General features: G+C 38.4%; 1 protein-coding gene across 5 annotated transcripts in view; it reads left to right on the forward strand.

The window, feature by feature from the left end:
• CNST (consortin, connexin sorting protein) overlaps window positions 1-22,151 on the forward strand; it is a 141,828-nt gene that overhangs the window by 104,849 nt on the left and 14,828 nt on the right. For 3 of the 5 annotated variants that reach the window (XM_036918394.2, XM_057507855.1, XM_057507856.1), the window contains 2 exons: window positions 9,188-9,323; window positions 12,507-15,230. In XM_036918394.2, the coding sequence (XP_036774289.2) occupies window positions 9,188-9,323; window positions 12,507-12,712 (342 nt within the window). In that variant the 3' untranslated portion in view covers window positions 12,713-15,230. Of the gene's footprint in view, window positions 1-9,187; window positions 9,324-12,506; window positions 15,231-22,151 lie in introns of those variants that run through there. The other 2 variants (XM_036918392.2, XM_036918393.2) reach the window with 1 other exon arrangement.

Raw genomic sequence — 22,151 nt, forward strand, 5'->3', positions numbered from 1 at the left:
ATAAATAATTCAAACTTATAAAGTTTCTCTTAACAGTAATGAAGCTAATCAGAACCAAGGTTAAAAAAAGAGAGGCTCAAGATATCCATCCTCTTTTGTTTGATACTACAGTTTTTTAAATTTCAAGAAAAAAAGATAAAAGCCATACCAAATCTATACCTGCTCAGGAAGGAGGCTAGTAGAGTGCAAAGAGCAGAGTGTTATAGTCTTAATTCACACACTGACTCCACAAGTTACTAGCTTTATGGAGGTACCATTTTACCTAAGTCCCTGTTTTCTCCTCTGAAAATTAGAATCCTAATTAACTTTCTTCTTCTTCATCTTATATTTTTATCTAAGTGAGGTTCTAAGTTCCATTTATATCCATGTTTTCTAATTTTGCATTTTCATTGGGAAAAAAAAAAACACCTCAGTGGAAAATGGGAAAGTAATAAAGCCAAAATAGACAATAAAATATGCATGAAAACAGAATCCTGAGAGCTTTCTGAAATATCTGTTCCATCCTTGGCTTCCTCTGTTGCCACTTAGAGGCAATTCTCCATCAACTGTGATTTTTCTTCTAAATTTCTTTCTTAAAATTATTTAACAGCACTTAATGAGTACAGGGTTTCTGTTTTGAGTAATGAAAACTTTAAAAATAGATAGTGGTGATGGTGATTACATTGCAAGTGTAATTAACGCCATGGAATTGTGCATTTGAGAATGGTTAAAATGGCAATTTTATGTGATGTATTTTACCCCATGTCCTAAAAATTGTCAAAAAAAAAAAAAAAGGTTAAATTAAGCTAATAGAATAGCATCAGACCCAATATTCCTTCTCTTATTTTCGGCAGACCTCTGGTATGGGGAATTATCCAAGCAAGTCACACCCATATTCAAATCTACCTGTAATACCAAAAGACTACCATTATCCGATGCATCTTTCACACCAATAACCCAGTTGGCCTTGTAGGAAAGACATGTGGTTCCACCTTTTTGTGCATAAACTGTTTGGAAGGATCATCTAGCTCCTGTTGAGTTTCCCTCCCTTAAAGACCATTTCTGTTGGGGATTACTGTTGAATTAACACTGTATCCCAAGTAGGTGGAATACCCTTCCCCAAACTCATAATGTCAGTTTTTCCTACTAGGTAGTACCTAGTGGTGAAAACTATGTGTAGTTACATTTTAAAGTTATCTTTCCTGTGAGGTTATTTTTCATATGCAGTGATCCCTTTTCCTAAAATGTTGGTCTGTTGTGTTAAGAACCCCAAAAGCTACATATGATTAATAAAACTTACTTGCCTTCCTATGATAGTGCTGAACAGGTTGTTTCTGAATACTTCCTTCAGCATTCTGAGAAATATACTGTAATAAAATATGCCAAACTTTGTCAGGAAGAGTTTTTAAAGTTTCAGAAGTACTTTCTGAATACCTTAAGAATGAGGTTTGGGATTAAGCAAAATGTCCAAGTAATAGTGGGTTTGCTTATAAGTGCAAATTTATTTTAAGCCAAACACTGTTTGTTTCATGCTTTCAGTAAAACTTTATTAAAGAAATCTTCCGTGTGTCTGGTGCTGAAGATACAGTGAGGAAGCAGGTGAAGTTTTGGCCTTTTGGGGACTCTGTGCTGCCACCATTGGCTAATTTTACCAGAATTGTTTTTAAAGTATTTTTCATCGCTCAGGTCTGGGTTCATTGGAACTTGGCTTTGATAACCATCATCAGCCCAGTGGAAGCATTTGTTGTGTGTCTTTTTTTAAACAATTAGATTCATCACATAAACTGAAATAATTCATGCAAAATCTACAGAGACCTAAAAGTGTCTGTACTAATTTAATTCATTAATACAGAGGCATGTATAAATGAAACTTTTCTAGGTTTGGGAAGCTTTTTCAAATCCAGAACAATTTTGCCAAGTAGAATGATAGCTCAGTATCTGAAGCACGGCTGTTCTTCCTTATGTAAGAAAAGCATTGACACACTATCATCAAAAGTATACCTCCACTGCTTTAAAAAAAGCATCAAAAACATGCTCATTTCACAGATTTTTAAGAAAAAGAGGGTATAACATGTGCAGTGTCAGATAGCAAATTAGAAAGATTCACTCATTTATGCCCTTATTCATTAAATTTTATTTGAGTAGCTTCTGTGTGTGTGTCACAACATTACAGATACAGTGATTAAAAAGTAAGGTCATAATCACTTAATCACACACACATAATCACATGTGTATAAAGCCTACAGTCTAACACATCTGACTGCAAGTGTTTTCTGTTTGCTGAATCTGAGTATCTTGATTTTTGAAAAAAGACTACATTTTATTGCAATACCCATAATATGCTGACATGATTAATGAGAATTCAAACCCCTTTACCCAGGAACCTGGTAATACTAATAAATCATTGACTTCCTTGGTTCTGGAACTTGGAAGGGTTGCATTATTGTCTCTGAATTCCTCAGATGTTCTTAGCACGAAAACCTGGGAGAAGAAATACGCTCTGCAAATTCAAGGTGGCTTTATAATCTAACCCCATAATGCTAATAAAAGTCCACTCAGTGGACTGTTACGTGCGTGGGAGGAGGGGAGTTGTTTTGTTCTCTAAATTAATGACACATCAAATGTTGGGTAAATTTTACGGAAATGTATCTTTTCACGTTGAAAATAATCTTAGTATGTAATTCAGAGATCTACTTTGTGAGCATGGTTTAGCAAGAAGGTATGCCATATAGAGATGAACCATTCATTTCTCTTCATTAACATACACGTGTGTAATCTTTTTGTGGAGTTGTCATATGTATTAAATGCTTCAGATACAAGTGTCTTTTGTATTTGGAAATAATGTCATCAGGTGATTTGCCTCTGCTTGAGTCTTTAGAAAGCTTCTAATCTGAAGGAGGGCAAAACATGGCACCCTCCATCTATGTTGGCAACATTTACTTAGATATTTTCAGGTCTACCTGTGTTACAGGTAGAACTTTCTGATAGGGAGAAAGATGACAGCCCAAAATTGCTGTTGGGTTTGTCTTCAAAGAATCTAAGTGACTTCTGGACAGGCTTCATCCCTGTCTCTTATCTAGATCGCTGGGATTAGAGAGGTAAAGTTACATTAAGACTAGACACTGTGGGACTCCCTTACCAAGAGATGGGAGGCTTGAGACTAAGTAGCAGGATTATGAAATCATGTAGGTAGCTGTTCTGTTGATCTCAGACAAAGGAGGGGGTCTTAGAAACAGCAGCCGTGATTGATCTTCCCAGAATAGCTCTTTTGAGGAGAGCAGGGGAAGTCCATCCAGCTTCCTTTGAATAGAGCAAATGCAGGCTTCCAATAGCATAGGGTTCGTGGAAAATGGCTGACCCAGGATTTATGCTCATGTCTAAAGAGCCCCCAAAGGGTTATCTAGGAATTACCCAATTTTTCTTTGTGCCAGATAGTCTCATCTTTGCCTTTCTTTTTTATTCTGTCCTCTAAATTTTGTAATTAATTAATGCTTCTCTTGATTGTGCTCAGCTCCTTTTCTTTTCCATTTAATCATTCTTTTAACTTACATCTTTACTGCCTTTTCTTGGACTTTTACAATAGTTACTTAACAAGTTTCCCCATCTGCTGTACCATCTTCTCCCCATCCAAATGCTCTTACATTAGTACTATATAAACTTCAGGTCTCCAACTGATATGCAATGGGGCCAATTAGGTAATAAAAGTAAATGAAATGACTTAGTTGTAGAATGCTAGGAAGAAGACTCCCACACCTTGTCTAGAGGTATTCAGCTTTTAAAATATGAAATATAGATGAAACAAACACACCTGATGGTCTGGTCTAACACATAGACTATTAGATTAAACCTCTGCCATAAAATATTTTTGCCTTGTCATTCTCTTCTGAGAGTCCATTTGGCTCCAGGATAAAGACTATATTCAGGGGCTTGGTAATCTGGTATTCAGAGGCTTGCTATTCAGGACACTTGGTAATCTGGCCCACTCTACTTTTCCAACATCATCTCCTGTCCCTTTGTTCTCAGCCTGTGCTGTAGTCAACCTGGCCTCCTTGCTGCCTCCCAGATACACCTTACATACTGTCCCCTCTGATCTTAACTTCTCTGTTCGTCTGCTCTGGAGTGATGGGCCTCCTTTCCACATACATATTTCTTCTCAACCCTCAAGATAATAGGTCATACCTTTGAGCATGAGGAGTGCCAGCCCCAAAGCCTGACTTACAAGCAATACTCAGTAAACACGAGCTGCTGCCATTTTCCCCTGATCACTGAAGTCCATAATGTTTAGTCCTTTCAAACTACTCCTCTGAACTTCAGATGAGGGAGGGGCTTGAGCATCATTCCTCCCAGAGTCCTGTCCAGGGGTAATCTTCCCATGTTATTATAGGACACATATGCTATCTTCCACACTGTCTATGCTGTCTATCAGGTAAGGATTGTTGCTGGAGATACAAAGTACTTTGGAAAAGACATGTATTATGTTTAATGAACTGTTCATCTCACTGTAGTTGTAATATATATTACAATAGATGGCACTAAACAAAATTTTAATAGTCATAGGAAATAAAATATTTTTAAATTAGGGAAATGGCAAGAGGTTTAATCTAGAGTTTGTATTTAACCTCTACCGGTAACTGGTGCTACAAATGTAATCATGTTATTTAAGTTTTCTAAGCTTGGCTTCTTCATCTGTAAAATAGGACTGGTATACCTGTGTAATAGAGTTGTGAAGATTAAACATGACTTATTATGTGAATGTCTTTACATAAAGTATATAGATTCACCAAATTATAGTTCTTATTATGGAACCAAAATCTAAAGGAGCAGGCAGACAACATAACTTGTCCCATCAGTGAAGAACAATAGTGATAGGTTTGACATGTGCTTCTACAGTGAAATCACTGGCATTTAAGTTATTTATGATACACTAATATGATTTATGAATGTTAATTCTCAAGTTAGTTGGAAACCATATGTTCTTGTTCAAAGTTTACCAATTTTGAGGTAAGATAAAACCAATTTATCAATTCTGGATTGAGTAAAGCCTACATCATTATTAAAAGAGTAATATTTAGTGTCTACTTTCTCCTTTAACTTTGTGAGGAGGCAGTTATGACAGCAAGACCTTTCTGAATGGTTCTGTTGCCGGACAGCTGCATCTAGGGAGGTCTCTCTCTGCGCACCAGGTGAACCCTCAGTGTGGACGGGAGAGGGTTCTTGGCTCTGAATGAGAAAGAACTCTCGAGCAGGTTGGAAGAGTGTAGGTAAGGAAGGAATTCATTAAAGCAAGAGTAGCAGGGAATGACTGCCTTGTAGGCAGCAGAGATCAAGGAAGCTATAGTAGGAAAGAGAGGGTGAAGACTTGCACTTAAGCTTAGAACATAGACTGAAATTATGAAGTAACAAAGACACACCACTGGAAGAGCACAGACAAAATGCAGTAAGTCTAGCAGTGAAAAGGCTTTATTTTAAAAGTACACATTTGAAGAAAGGGGAATATGGGCAACCTCAGAGAGGAGGCGCCCTTAAGGGCTTAGGATTTTGTCTTTTAAGGCTTTCAAGAATAGGGCAAAGGGCAGGGGTGGGGGGATGAAGTGGGGTGGGTGGTGTAGGCTTGACATGTGGTCTCATGATGTCTTTCTCTGATGAGAGACATTATGTTACCATCCACAGTCAGTCCTATAGATAATTCTGTAAAATAAACTTAACAAAAGGAACTTACTGCTCTGATTCCTCTCCAAGATAGTGTTTCCCTCAAGCACTGGGAACATAGCAATTAGGACTGCTGCCCTGCCTTAAGATAGGGTTAATTATTGTTTGATTAACAAAGAATCTGTTAGGGGTCTTACCTCCTAACTCCCTCGTTTTTAAAATAGAGTCTTAGCCTTAAGATGGAGTCCCTCCTGTATCTCGGCATTTTTCATCATAGGCAGGAAAAGTCAATCATGATGCTTGTCCCATGTCCCTGCCCTACCTCAGTTTTCCATCACATTAGCATTTACTATGCCAGTAGAACTGCAAAATAATTTCCCTTTTGAACCAGGTCATTCTTAAAATGCTATTTGAGATGATAATTGATGTTTGAAGGGAAGTGCAAAAGAACTATTTATTTGCAAATACACAGGCCTAGGCCAGTAGCTGTTTCTGTGGTGGTTTTTATTTCTGCAGTCATTCATAGAGTACCACCAGGAACAATTACATTAATTATAGCTTAGAGATTCTTTTTGTTCCCAGTGGAAAGGCTTGGTATATTTTGTTTGGATAGGAAAGAAATTTGTTAATTGAGGTGGGAAACTAAATTTAGTTTTTAAAGCTTAAACATTCTTAAGCTTTTAATACCAACATTATGGTAAAAAAAAAAAAAAATTCTAGACAAATTTCTTTGTGTCCCAAATCAGCTTCCCAAACTATTTAGAAACATTTGGCCGTCTTTTGCGTGAGACCCCAAACTAAAACCATGCCCTTGTTTTGACTTGCCTGTTTATCGTAGAAATTCAGGTCAACTCTTCCAAAGTAATTTCTTAAGCTTTTTATGTTTGACTGCTTTGGGTGTGGTAAGTAGGAATTTCTATGCTAGAAGTAGATTTTATGACCTTTGACCAGACTCTTGCCAAAACAGAAAGGACCACACCCACCTGTGTTCTGAGAGTTTACCACTTGGCTTGCACCTCCTGTGCCGACACTCAGTCCTGCCATCCCTTGTTCTTTGTCTCCAGACTTTCGAACCAGGAGGCAATTAAAAAAGATCCCTGGGCCAGACTGAAAGGGAATAATGGAAAAGAGCAAGGTCCTCTGCTTCAGACACTGGTGCAGACCTCTGAAACAGAAGGGTTTGGTGGGAGAGGAAGAGGCAAAGTGTAAGTGTGACTAGATTTGGGGCCAAGGGTTTAGGGTGGGGCAGGACAGGGTGTCAAAACAAATTATTGGTCCATCCCACACAACTGTAATTTCTCCTCTACTTCTTCCCTCTTTCAAGAATTTGCCAAAGTTCATTGCCAACCAAAGTAAATAAGGTGGAGCCACTTGGGAAGGCTTGTACCCCTTAACCACATTACTTTCACAGCCAAACACCCCAGATGAGGCCAAGCAGAAGCTGAGGTGAGGATGACCACTGCTGCACCAGAACTGTCTTCCAGGTCTTAGAAGCACATTCCGTGCCTTTCCAAATGACTTTGGGAATTTCTCTCAGCCTTTCAAATTCCATTTATTTTTATTTGCAATGTGTTTTTATGACTTGGGTCAAAATTCATATCACAAAGATATACAGATATTCATATCACAAAGATATACAATAATGCCTTTCTGGGGCTCATCCTCAGAACTATTCTTAATAGGATTGGTTTTTTTCTAAGTAGTTAAAGCAACTTGAAAGTGCCTGTGGTAGGTGAATTCACTGTTGGTAAATGTACATATATGACTTTATTTTATGGAGAAAATAGCGAATGAGTCTGTGAAAACTAGCCCCCCCTTCTTTTTTTTACATTTACTGAGAATAGAAATGTCAGTGATACATCTTTAGTAGTAATAGATTCATTAAGATTTCTATTTTCCATCTCTTGTTCTTGAGAATATTATCAGGACTTCTTTCCCTCCCAGTTTCAGCAAGGCACTTATAAAATAATTTTTCTTTGTTTTGTGAAAGAGCTCTTTAATATTATTGCTTTTAAAGAAAGATTTGGAAGATTATTCCTTTGCATATTTGCACTTACCGTCTCAATGTGACTAAAGTACTTTTGTTTTCTCAGAAGAAGGACATCATCTCAGATACACATTTCCTATAAAAAGAATAAATTGCTGACATTTTGTTTTGTTTGAGATAATGGTTTTCTATGGACTCATGTTTAGGGAAGCCCAGAAAAAGACTAATATAGAGTTATTTGGCCCTAAAAGCCTTGAGTTATAAAAAGAACTAATAGATATGTAATATTTATGCATAGCACATTATCGGAGATGGCTGAGTGGCACTGGAAATGATATTAAGTATTTTATTCCATCGATCAGATAGATGACATTACAGGCAGTCTTCCGCCTGACAGTAGCTGATACAGCAAATCACTGGCATCTCCACTGTTAGACCCACAGTGCTCACCTGTGTCATCACTTACAGCTCAGCCAAGCAAGGCAACTCCCAAGTTAGCTTCTGAGAGTCAGTCTCCTGTATGGGGCAGGGAGGGCCTTTGGTAAGGCCCCCTGCTTCCAGACTGGCCCTACCACCTGATCCTCTTCTCTTCCTACATCTTGGAGTCTTTTAACTTCTCAATGGCAAGGGTTTTTGTTTTTGTCTTTGTTCCTAATAAGGGCTAGGGCAGAGGCAGGAGAGAGGTGTCTCAATTGAAAACCAGAACACAGTATAGGAATGGGTAGAAGTGGGGGACTAAAGAGACATTAGACAGCACACTTTTCCTGTGAAGGGCCAAGAATTAAGTATTTTGGATTTTTGGACTGTTGCAGCTGTTCAGTTTATGCCACTGTAGCTGCCATATGCAGTCAGTAGATGAATGGGCTTGAGCTGTGTTCCAGTTACATTTTATTTACAGAACTAGACATTGAGCCTTAGATCTACCAGCCATAGTCTGCTGACCTCCACATCCTACAAAGTAATATGTCCCTAGTAAACTGGCTCTGAGAGAGGTTCTAGCAGAGGAGTCCTTCAACTGTTCAGTGCAGCAGAACATTATTTAGTAAATCATAGTTTCTCAGAGGAACTGAGGGCAGCACTCACTTTGATGTTAAAAATTGGTTTCAAGTATTTTAAGTCTCACATGTTCGTTGCTTAGAAATTGGTGGTGAATGATAAAAGCAGTGGTGGATTATCAGCCTCTCTTATAAAGCAAAACCCAGCATTAACAATTAAGCAAAGTGGAGCCATAAGTGATCATTTTACAGATGACTTCCAGGGAAGTGGTGCTACAAAGCAAGGTGGTTAAAAGACGCCTGGTTTCCAGCCTACTGCATGCCATGTCACACATTCATGGCTCTAGGAAAGGAGTTAAAGTTTTAGATGTGTGTTTTTGGCAGTCATCTGCCTAGAAGTAAAAGCATTATTCTGTTAGATGTTGATGGTTAATTGTAATGTTTTTCCTGCAGGAATTGGGTAACCTATAATAGAAATTCAACTAACCATTGAGTTGAATTAGCCTTTTTACCATTAATGTGAAATATTGCTACATCCCACCACAAGGTGACAGATGGTTCTTACACTCTCTGACAGGTTGTTCCTGCTGAGGGATTGGTCTCTATATTAAAGAAGAGGAATGATACTGTAGGAGATCATTCTGCCCAGATGCAACAGAAACCATCTAAGCGAAGAGTGAGATTCCAAGAAATAGATGATACCTTAGATCAAGGTAAACTTTGACCCAGAGTTGATTCTCAGTGTTTTGCTAAAGAATGAATTAATGTATGATAGATGTTTGGTAATGGGATTTGTAAAAAACACATGGGCGTTCTTTATCTTCTATAAAGAAATACATAGAATCACACTGTTATCAGCTCTTAAATTATTCCTAAGGTTTTTGTTTGCTCAAATAAGCAAGCAAGTTGCAGAATTCAACTCATGGCCTCCCTGCCCCTGTTGAGAACAGATAGTCCTCAATTTCTGTAGCTCAGTTTCCTTGTTTAAGGTTCTCTTTGTCATCTTTTCAGTGGCAATTAATACTCCTTCTTTACAGGTGTGGAAATATTTATCTTTGAGTTGAATTAGCCTTTTTACCATTACAAATCTGTTATCTTTGGTGATTTCTTCTTGACTCTGTAGAAGAAAGTATCTGTCTTTCAAGAGCAGCAATTTAACACTGTTGCTATTGTTTGACTCTCCCCTCTTGGGTCTATATTCAATGTGGTTGCTAGGTTTACCTGAGGCTTAGGTAAACAAGGGTGAGTATAAATGTAGCCAAGAACCTGTTTGTCTGTCTCTTGTGTTTATATAACAACTGCATTGTTAAGCAATGTAACTCTGGGGAAAGGGAATTCCAGGGCAAAATACCTCTAAAACTGAAATCAAAGGGAGAAATAAAGTTGAAAACCCATTTGTTGCTTACAAACTGCAGTCCGAGGCCATTTCTCTTTCCTGCTCCAACAGAAGCAAGCCAGCCCTCCCTGTAACCTCTCAGGTTCAGATAAGCCCTCTGTGGCCCAGGTAACTACCCATTGATATGGAGATGAACTACTTCACTCCACCCCCTGAGGAATGCCTGTTGATATGCAGATGCACTAAAGCCAGGAGAGATATTCTGGAAATATTACAATTTTACCCACAGCAACACTGTAAAGAGTAGACATGCTTTCTAAGTGTGTCATAAAGTGATTGCAGTTGAGGTTTCTAAGTTTTTACAGTTACAAAGGAGACTTGGAAATAATCTGTTCCCACCCATTGTTTTACCTCTGCACCTTGCTATCACAGTCTTCTCCAGAAAAAATGGTCAATTGTTTGTTTGAAGTAATTGACATCGAATTGTGGCTTACTAGAAGGAACCCTGGATTTAGAATTGACAGTCCTATTTTGATTAGTAACCACCTCATCTTAAGCCAAGTCCTTCTACCTGTGCTCAGGAGCCACCTGTGCCTTGCAGCTTCCACATAGGGCAGTGCAGCTCTCAACAGTTTCGACGCATGCAGATAAACAAACAAAATAGGTATTTTAAAGTAAACTGTATTTAAGAGTTTGTATATAAATATATGATTCTGAAGAAAAGTATAGGAAGCTACATAAACTAGATTATTAATATAGATGGAGGTGGGAAGGAATCATGCCAAAAAAAGAAAAGATGGTGAAAATACTGAACTGGCCCAAAACAGAAACAAACTAAGAAACAAACAAAAAAACCCAAAAAACACAACATGAATGATATTATCATATTTATTCATTTGTATAAAAAATATATGTGCGTACATACATGTAAACTTGCACCTATTAACTATTAAACTATAAATTAGTAAATCACAAAAGAATATGATGGCATAATCCATTTATATAAAAATCCTGAAACCATACACATTTGATCTGGAAGGATGCACTCCAAATTTAACAGTATTTGCCTCTGGGGTGGCAGGGGGATGTGACTGGGTAGGCAGAAAAGGGAGAGTACCTTAGAATCTCAGATACTTTTGTGTTTGAATTTTCATAGGAAGAATATATCAACATATTACTGTAAAATCTTCCAAATAAAGTCTATTTGATGTTTCCTAAGTTTTAGAAAATGTTTCTTTATCATAAAAGTAAATTATGCAAATCATGAAAAAACTCAAAACAGTAATGAAACAAAAAAGCGTAAGCCCTTCAACCCTCCCTTGAGAGTTTCCCTGTTATTGATTGGAGATTCTTATTGTCTTTTAAAGGCACATTTTGTATATATTTATGTGTGTGTGTGTGTGTATCTGCCTGCACTGTTCCATCCTGTGCCTTTTAATTTTTTTGCTATGTGCCTTTTTTTCTTAAACACAAATGGGTTCATTATACATTGTTAGGTCACTTTTTAATTTAACCATTGGTCTTGGATATCTTCCTATGAGAAAACATTAAATTTACTTCATTCTGTTAAACAATTGCATAGTGTTCCATTATATAAGTGTCTCATAATTATTTAGCTATTCCATAACTAGAATAACTAAGTTATTCTCAGCTTTTCTTATAATGAGCTTTGCTGCAGTGAAAATGCTTGTAAATACATTGTGTAATCTGTAGGCTAATTCCTGAAGCTAGGTTTTCTGGGCTAAACGGTAGGTACCAGCTGAGGCAGGCCTGTTCTACACCCATTGTCTCAACATTGTGTCAGTTACACTTTCAAAAGTGTCACAGTCAAGAGAATAAAATGCTAACAGGATAAATTAAATTAATATGTCAGTACTTTCCAAGGTTTTGGTACACCCTCATTGTGTTGATCACAAAACTTTTTTGCCTTTTCTAAATACCTTTTTTCTTTAATTTTGAATTATCATTAAGACTTTCAACCAGAGAGTAGTTATTTTCTTCAGTATAGAAAGATTGATGTGGACATTTTTATTAAAAATCAAACTGGGCAGAGTTGTTAAGCAAAATAAAAAGAAGTCACTGTGCTAGCTAGAACTTGACTATTCCACTAAGTGATGAGTAAAATTGAGACTTAAGAAGTAAGAGTGATCTCACCCACAGTTTTTATTGTTTAATATCAAATTAATTTTGCTTTAAGGTCCCCTGGTATGAACACCAAAGATACTATAATAAGTTGTAATTTGTGCCCTAAAACCACGCTATGAGCACATCAGAGAAGTACTGTCTATGTCTTTCTTCATTTTTTTATGGAAGTGATTATATTCACCGTATAAATGAGCTAGTTTTACTTTAAGCATTGAACAGGCTTCACAAGAATGTGCTTTGTAAAAATCAGGCAGGTCCTTGCAGAGTCTTGAGGTGTCCTGGCTTCCCAGGGATGACTCCTATCCCCAGATGACTCACACCAGAAATGCATACTTGGCTCAATCAGTGAGAAGGCAGCAGATGCTAGGATTTCCATTTTGTGCAATTTAACCTTACTCTGTTCTCATGTTTGCAGATGAAGTTGGAGGTGGTTCCTGTGTTTTACTGGTCCTGCTGTGCATAGCAACGGTTTTCCTTAGTGTGGGAGGAACTGCATTATACTGCACTTTTGGTGATATGGATTCACCTGTTTGTACAGACTTTGCAGACAACATGGACTTCTACTACACTAAGTTACTGCAGGGAATGGCAGAACTTAAACACTGGGTCTACCTCTCCTAGCAGCGTGCAAGAGGGACAGGCACGCTGCCGGTAAGAATCAAAGAGTCAGACTTTCTAAACAGCTTTTATTTTAGGAGTTCTGTAACATGCATCCCCTTCCCCCAGTGACGAACCTCAGATATCAGAAACAGCAACTTTAAATGGCAATCCAGAGGAACTTTTAGAATAATCCACATAATGAGGCAAATACTAGTCTGAGCACTGTGGATGGAGGGAATGATCTTTGGGGAGCATGTCCATCTCCTCGCTGCTTCCTGGTGTAGTGAGCTACACCAAGCAGAACTGAGCAGGGCAGTGTTGGAGCCACACAATTCTTAGCTATCTTGTCAAGCTAATGGTTAAAAGACACTTTTGGTTTACATGTGTTGGCCCAAAGACATTGCTTCCAGCCATCACGCAATAAGTTTGTGTATAATCAAAAGGAGGTACCTTACGGTTTCTGTGTCTTTTTCTAGTTAACCTTGGAGACTGTAATATAGGGTTTGTGCATTATTTCCAGATTCTGTTCTCCATTTGTGAAATGGTTATGTGTGGGTGTGTGCATATGTGTGTGTGCATGCGTGCATGTGTGTTTCAGTTATAAGCAAATCCCCAACATAAAATGGCAAAGATTATTCTTGTAATTTGATTATAGATGTGCAGGCACAAATTTTGAAAAAAGGCTTAATGGTGGAATGGACAAATTTCACAAATCATGGTCCTGAAAAGAGAAATGGTGAGAGATCTGTGACAATTAACTCAATTAACTAGCCAGAAATTAATCATAGCCTAGAGGTAAAATTACAGAGCTCCCTCTGAGTCTCAGGCAACCGTGTCATCAGGGGTTTGGTGCTTCCTGGAGCATGATGAGTGCTGGACTCAGCTCGGCTCATCGAACACTGTGCACCTGTTACGCTCTGAGCCGCTCAGAACCAGAATACACTGAGAAATAAGATGCTAGTTCCTGCTCTAGATGTTTTAATTCTGGTCTTATATAAAATAAACTGATACTTGGGTGCATGAATTAAATCACCACATATGATTCAGTATTAACAGATCATGCACTCAGATTTTGAATATGCATTCATATCATGGACTTGATTTATACCTATTTGCGGGGTCATTAAGCAAAAGTTCAATCATATCTTAAACAGGCAAATGTCTGATTTTTGTTTTAATCTGCTAGTTAGGTGGAATTTCCTTTTCTTAAATACAGTTGTCCAGCATTTAGGAGGCCTTGCTTTGGCTTTTTATATCACAGGCAGCATTTTAAAAGAAACAAAACACATGAATTATAGTTTTTTAGCAAGTGGTCATTATTTCATAGTTTTCTGTTAGGATCATTTGAAAGAAAAAGGGAGAAATTGTTTTCTAGTTGTTACTGGCTGGTACAGTACCTCCCTTTGCGTTTCTGCTTATTTATGTAGGTTCTATGAATTTTTAAAGGGCTTTTTACATAAGTTGACAGTGTGTTGTTCGGCATACATTTGGTTATCCCAATGCTAGATATTTAATTACTATGTCCATACTGTTTGATATTCTATAATTTCAATTCAGTGTGTTTTTAGGCTTGTTAGTTTGTAAGTTGATGTTTTATTTTCACTTATAATACTGTTTGTCTTGTCTCTGTCATGTCACCGTAAACTGTAATATTTTCAAGGATTATAGATCAAAGATATTTATTTAGAAGTATACAAGATACTGAAATTTAGATTCCTTATACTTACAATTAGAAGATTATTTTAATGTTCTACTATAAATTTTAAGAATTTGTACTTAAATTGTATATAAAATGTTGATGGTACTAACTTACGTGGTTCTAGAAAAGACATTCACAAAGTCCTCTATGAGGGGTATCCCCATCTAGACAAAGTCTTCTGTTTTACCCTCATGATTTCTAGTTATAGGAATCTGATGATGTCCCTACCTGCTGGTTTTCTGTCAAGATAAGTCAAAATTTCCCTCCTGCTTTAGTATCACTATTGAAGATCAAATAGTCTGTAGTGTCATATTTGCTTATAGGCCACCAGAGCCACTACTTCTGTAACAGATGATTTCCTGGTTTCACACTGAGATGAAAGGATTGAGATAATACCTTTGTATGTACTCAGGGGCCCAGTTAAGTCTCAGAAAAACCATGTGTGTCCACACCACTCCCCAGGGTGGGTAAGGTGAGCTCAGGAGCATATTGATCTCTTGACTTAAAATAGGCATGAAATCTCAACTAGAAAAATTAGGGCAACTTTTAAAAGTGTAACAGTCATTTATTGCATGAATTGGGGTAATTCCATCTGGTGAAGAAAGAATTGTTATCTCACACATAAAAAGTTCATCCAATTTTACTATAATGTAATTTTTTCTGTCATTTGAAAGTACTGACAACTATTTGTAACTAACATCTTTAAGAACTGTATTTGAGGGTAACAGATCAAGCTCATAATTTAAAATCTACATCAACAAAATGTCTCAGAGAGTTCATTTGAAACTGGGGTGTTGAGAAAAACTGCTCTAAAGTGAAAATAAAATACTTTCAAAAGTTGGTCTGGTCCCTCAAGTAGATAGCTATCTATTTTAGGAAGTCTAATTGATCTCTACATAAAGGCTCCTCTGCTTCTAAATACCTCCCTTGTCTGCCTGATGTAGTAACTGAAATTTGCTCTAAAAATTCTATTTAAAAATCAAAATCCACTGGGAGCTGTGAATTTGTGTATTATGCTGAGAAGATTTGAAATTTGAAGGTAGGCCTTATTTTGAAAGAACAGATGTGAAGTGAAAGAACTTCTGAAGTGGCAGAAGGATGTGAGGTTGGAGAGGCAGGATGGAGAAAGGGTAGGAATTGAGAATTAAACAAAGGAAGGTGGGAAAAGAACATAGAAATCCTTTAGCTACTAACTTGTTTTTCTGAAGCTTGGATTTTGACATTTACTTCCAATCCAGAGACAGACTGAATTTTTGTCTTCCCACTGACTCTATTCATTTCTATGGGCTCAGTTAGTATTAACTCACCCTTGTATACGTTCTATGCAGTATACATAGTGTTTCATATTTATTTGTTTGATGCTTAGTTCAGTAAACACACATCCCACAAGTCCAGGTCTTAAATTCCCAAATCTAGTATACTTTCCATTCTGTCATATTGCTTCAAAGCATCTTCAAAATGAATGATTTCATTTTTCATGGCACAAATTCTAGTGCTCTCTGCTATTTTAACAACCTCAAAGATAAACATTTATCAAGCCTCATGTACTAACCCTGTAAAAGCTACAGTGAGTTAAAATTCTCCTTGAGGAATTCTAGAACAATTTAAATCTCCCTGGGTTTAGGCTACTGAGCAAACAGGTGTGGTTACACAGGGCCTCTCTTCTCCCTGTTTCTAAGAGTTACTCCTAAACTCAGCTGTTTATCTGTTGCCTTGAGATCATTGCTGGGGCTCGAGAAGCAAGAAATGGTACCAGTTTAAAGAAGTGTCTGGTGAGGTGAATGTATATGAAGGTGGAATAAAAATGAAGAAATCAAGGATCATGCTACCAGTGGAGTGGACAAGTTCATTCTGTCTTACCGGGTGCCATGCACTATTAGGAATAAAAGTAAAATACTATCTAGGCCACCTGTATAGCAGATTGATAGGAATATTTTCTCACAGCCAGAGTTCTAGTAATTTAGTTTCCGCATCAAGTTAGCATTTATGGCAAAGCTGGTGGGCACTCCAGCAGTGAAAAGCTTCTCAGCAAAAGCCTTCTTCAAAATTGAAATTCTGAAGAGAACAATTGAAAACCTTCTGACAAAACTCCAGATGTTTCCCCAGTAAAAATTCTAATCAATCACTTAAGAAATAACACCCGGAGGCGGAGCCAACATGGCGGCGTGAGTAGGACAGTGGGAATCTCCTCCCAAAAACATATAGACTTTTGAAAATACAACAAACACAACTAGCCCTAAAAGAGAGACCAGAAGACGCAGGACAGTGGCCAGACTGCAGCTACACCAGCGAGAACCCAGCGACTGGTGAAAGGGGTAAGATAGAAGCCCCGGCCCGGCGGGACCCGAGCGCCCCTCCCCCCAGCTCCCGGCGGGAGAATAATAGGCAGAGCGGGAGGGAGACGGAGCACAGGGCTGCTGAACACCCAGCCCCAGCCATGCCATCCGAGCCAGAGCGCAGACACAGTGCGTGCCCAGGGGGCCCTGGATACTGGGGGAACAGGGAGTAAGACCTCTGAGTGGGTGCCGAAGCTGATGCCCCTGTGACAAAGAAAAGCGGGGGCTTTTTGAAAGTCTTAAAGGGACAGGGACTTAACAGCTTGACGGAAACAACCCAGGTCACAGTACAGCAGCTGGAAATTACAGGGAAAACCGGGTGCACTAACCCCCTGGGCAACAGCTCTGAGACCCCTCACGGAGGCAGACAGTCAAGCAGCCCCCCCATCCATTACCCCACCGGGCGCTGTGAAAGCAGAGAAGCAGCCTGAGACAAATTCCGCCCACAGAAAGGGAAATTTCTCCCTCCCGGCCAGGCAAGACACAAAGACCCACTCTACACGCAATTACCCAACACAAGCCACTAGGGGTCGCAGTTGCCCCAGTAAAGAAAGGCCAGTAGCAAGTGAAAATTTTGGCCCTCCCAGCTGACAGTCAATAGCACCTGTCAACATGAAAAGGCAAAAAAATATGATCCAGACAAGACTAACCCAGACAGCTTCGGCATCTGCTACATCTTCCCCTGAGAAGGAATCTGGGGAGATAGATTTAGCCAGTCTTCCTGAAAAAGAATTCAAAACAAAAGTCATAACCATGCTGATGGACTTGCAGAGAAATATGCAAGAACTAAGGAAGGAGAATTCAGAAATAAAACAAGCTCTGGAAGGACTTCAAAACAGAATGGACGAGATGCAAGAGACCATTAATGGACTAGAAAACAGAGAACAGGAACGCAGAGAAGCTGATGCAGAGAGAGATAAAAGGATATCCAGGAATGAAAGAATTTTAAGAGAGCTGAGTGACCAATCAAAAAGGAACAATATAAGAATTATAGGTATTCCAGAAGAAGTAGAGAGAAAAGGGGATAGAAAATGTCTTTGAAGAAATAATTGCTGAAAACTTCCCCAAACTAGGGGAAGAAATGGCCTCTCAGACCACAGAGGTACACAGAACTCCCATGACAAGGGATCCAAGGAGGGCAACACCAAGACACATAATAACTAAAATGGCAAAGATCAAAGACAAGGACAAAGTATTACAGGCAGCCAGAGAGAAAAAAAAGGTTACCTACAAAGGAAAACCCATCAGGCTATCGTCAGACTTCTCAACAGAAACCCTACAGACCAGAAGAGAATGGCATGATATACTTAATGCAATGAAACAGAAGGGCCTCAAACCAAGACTACTGTGTCCAGCACGAATATCATTTAAATATGAAGGAGGGATTAAACAATTCCCAGACAAGCAAAAGTTGAGGGAATTTGCCTCCCACAAACCACCTCTACAGGGCATCCTACAGGGACTGCTCTAGATGGGAGCACTCCTAAAAAGAGCACACAACAAAACACCCAACATATGAAGAAGGGAGGAGGAGGAATAAGAAGGGAGAGAAATAAAGAATCATCAGACTGTGTTTATAATAGCTCAACAAGCGAGTTAAGTTAGACAGTAAGATAGTAAAGAAGCTAACCCTAAACCTTTGGTAACCACAAACTTAAAGCCTGCAATGGCAATAAATTCATACCTTTCAATAATCACCCTAAATGTAAATAGACTGAATGCACCAATCAAAAGACACAGAGTAATAGAATGGATAAAAAAGCAAGATCCATCCATATGCAGCTTACAAGAGACTCACCTCAAACCCAAAGACGCGCACAGACTTAAAGTCAAGGGATGGAAAAAGATATTTCAAGCAAACAACAGAGAGAAGAAAGCAGGTGTTGCAATTCTGGTATCAGACAAAACAGACTTCAAAATAAAGAAAGTAACAAAAGACAAAGAAGGACATTACATAATGATAAAGGCCTCAGTCCATCAAGAGGATATAACCATTATAAATATATATGCACCCAATACAGGAGCACCAACATACCTGAAACAAATATTAATAGAACTAAAGGAGGAAATAGAATGCAATGCATTCATTCTAGGAGACTTCAACACACCACTCACTCCAAAGGACAGATCCACCAGACAGAAAATAAGTGAGGACACAGAGGCACTGAACAACACACTAGAACAGATGAACCTAATAGACATCTACAGAACTCTACATCCAAAAGCAACAGGATACACATTCTTCTCAAGTGCACATGGAACATTCTCCAAAATAGACCACATACTAGGACACAAAAAGAGCCTCAGTAAATTCCAAAAGATTGAAACCCTACCAACCAACTTTTCAGACCACAAAGGCATTAAACTAGAAATAAACTGTACAAAGAAAGCAAAAAGGCTCACAAACACATGGAGGCTAAACAACACGCTCCTAAATAATCAATGGATCAATGACCAAATCAAAATGGAGATCCAGCAATATATGGAAACAAATGACAACAACAACACTAAGCCCCAACTTCTGTGGGACACAGCAAAAGCAGTCTTAAGAGGAAAGTATATAGCAATCCAAGCATATTTAAAAAAGGAAGAGCAATCCCAAATGAACGGTCTAATGTCACAACTATCGAAATTGGAAAAAGAAGAACAGATGAGGCCTAAGGTCAGCAGAAGGAGGGACATAATAAAGATCAGAGAAGAAATAAATAAAATTGAGAAGAATAAAACAATAGCAAAAATCAATGAAACCAAGAGCTGGTTCTTTGAGAAAATAAACAAAATAGATAAGCCTCTAGCCAGACTTATTAAGAGAAAAAGAGAGTCAACACAAATCAACAGTATCAGAAACGAGAAAGGAAAAATCACGACGGACCCCGCAGAAATACAAAGAATTATTAGAGACTACTATGAAAACCTATATGCTAACAAGCTGGGAAACCTAGGAGAAATGGACAACTTCCTAGAAAAATATAACCTTCCAAGATTGACCCAGGAAGAAACAGAAAATCTAAACAGACCAATTACCAGCAACGAAATTGAAGCGGTAATAAAAAAACTACCAAAGAACAAAACCCCCGGGCCAGATGGATTTACCTCGGAATTTTATCAGACATACAGGGAAGACATAATACCCATTCTCCTTAAAGTTTTCCAAGAAATAGAAGAGGTGGGGATACTCCCAAACTCATTGTATGAAGCTAACATCACCCTGATACCAAAACCAGGCAAAGACACCACCAAAAAAGAAAACTACAGACCAATATCCCTGATGAACGTAGACGCAAAAATACTCAACAAAATTTTAGCAAACCGAATTCAAAAATACATCAAAACCATCGTACACCATGACCAAGTGGGATTCATCCCAGGGATGCAAGGATGGCACAACATTCGAAAGTCCATCAATATCATCCACCACATCAACAAAAAGAAAGACAAAAACCACATGATCATCTCCATAGATGCTGAAAAAGCATTTGACAAAGTTCAACATCCATTCATGATAAAAACTCTCAGCAAAATGGGAATAGAGGGCAAGTACCTCAACATAATAAAGGCCATCTATGAAAAACCCACAGCCAACATTATATTGAACAGCGAGAAGCTGAAAGCATTTCCTCTGAGATCGGGAACAAGACAGGGATGCCCACTCTCTCCACTGTTATTTAACATAGTACTGGAGGTCCTAGCCAAAGCAATCAGACAAAATAAAGAAATACAAGGAATCCAGATTGGTAAAGAAGAAGTTAAACTGTCACTATTTGCAGATGACATGCTACTGTACATAAAAAACCCTAAAGACTCCACCCCAAAACTACTAGAACTGATATCGGAATACAGCAAAGTTGCAGGATACAAAATCAACACACAGAAATCTGTGGCTTTCCTATATACTAACAATGAACCAACAGAAAGAGAAATCAGGAAAACAACTCCATTCACAATTGCATCAAAAAAAATAAAATACCTAGGAATACACCTAACCAAAGAAGTGAAAGACTTATACTCTGAAAACTACAAGTCACTCTTAAGAGAAATTAAAGGGGACACTAACAGATGGAAACTCATCCCATGCTCGTGGCTAGGAAGAATTAATATCGTCAAAATGGCCATCCTGCCCAAAGCAATATACAGATTTGATGCAATCCCTATGACACTACCAGCAACATTCTTCAATGAACTGGAACAAATAATTCAAAAATTCATATGGAAACACCAAAGACCCTGAATAGCCAAAGCAATCCTGAGAAAGAATAAAGTAGGGGGGATCTCACTCCCCAACTTCAAGCTCTATTATAAAGCCATAGTAATCAAGACAATTTGGTACTGGCACAAGAACAGAGCCACAGACCAATGGAACAGACTAGACAATCCAGACATTAACCCAGACATATATGGTCAATTAATATTTGATAAAGGAGCCATGGACATAGAATGGCGAAATGACAGTCTCTTCAACAGATGGTGCTGGCGAAACTGGACAGCTACATGTAGGAGAATGAAACTGGACCATTGTCTAACCCCATATACAAAAGTAAACTCAAAATGGATCAAAGACCTGAATGTAAGTCACGAAACCATTAAACTCTTGGAAGAAAACATAGGCAAAAACCTCTTAGACATAAACATGAGTGACCTCTTCTTGAACATATCTCCCCGGGCAAGGAAAACAACAGCAAAAATGAACAAGTGGGACTATATTAAGCTGAAAAGCTTCTGTACAGCAAAAGACACCATCAATAGAACAAAAAGGATCCCTACAGTATGGGAGAATATATTTGAAAATGACACATCCGATAAAGGCTTGACGTTCAGAATATATAAAGAGCTCACACGCCTCAACAAACAAAAAGCAAATAACCCAATTAAAAAATGGGCACAGGAACTGAACAGACGGTTCTCCAAAAAAGAAATACAGATGGCCAACAGACACATGAAAAGATGCTCCACATCGCTAATTATCAGAGAAATGCAAATTAAAACTACAATGAGGTATCACCTCACACCAGTAAGGATGGCTGCCATCCAAAAGACAAACAACAACAAATGTTGGCGAGGCTGTGGAGAAAGGGGAACCCTCCTACACTGCTGGTGGGAATGTAAATTTGTTCAACCATTGTGGAAAGCAGTATGGAGGTACATCAAAATGCTCAAAACAGACATACCATTTGACCCAGGAATTGCACTCCTAGGAATTTACCCTAAGAATGCAGCAATCAAGTTTGAGAAAGACCAATGTACCCCTATGTTTATCGCAGCACTATTTACAATAGCCAAGAATTGGAAGCAACCTAAATGTCCATCGATAGATGAATGGATAAAGAAGATGTGGTACATATACACAATGGAATACTACTCAGCCATAAGAAAAGGGCAAATCCAACCATTTGCAGCAACATGGATGGAGCTGGAGGGTATTATGCTC

Source organism: Manis pentadactyla, chromosome 9 (genome assembly GCF_030020395.1).
Source record: "Manis pentadactyla isolate mManPen7 chromosome 9, mManPen7.hap1, whole genome shotgun sequence".
Lineage (NCBI taxonomy): Eukaryota > Metazoa > Chordata > Mammalia > Pholidota > Manidae > Manis > Manis pentadactyla.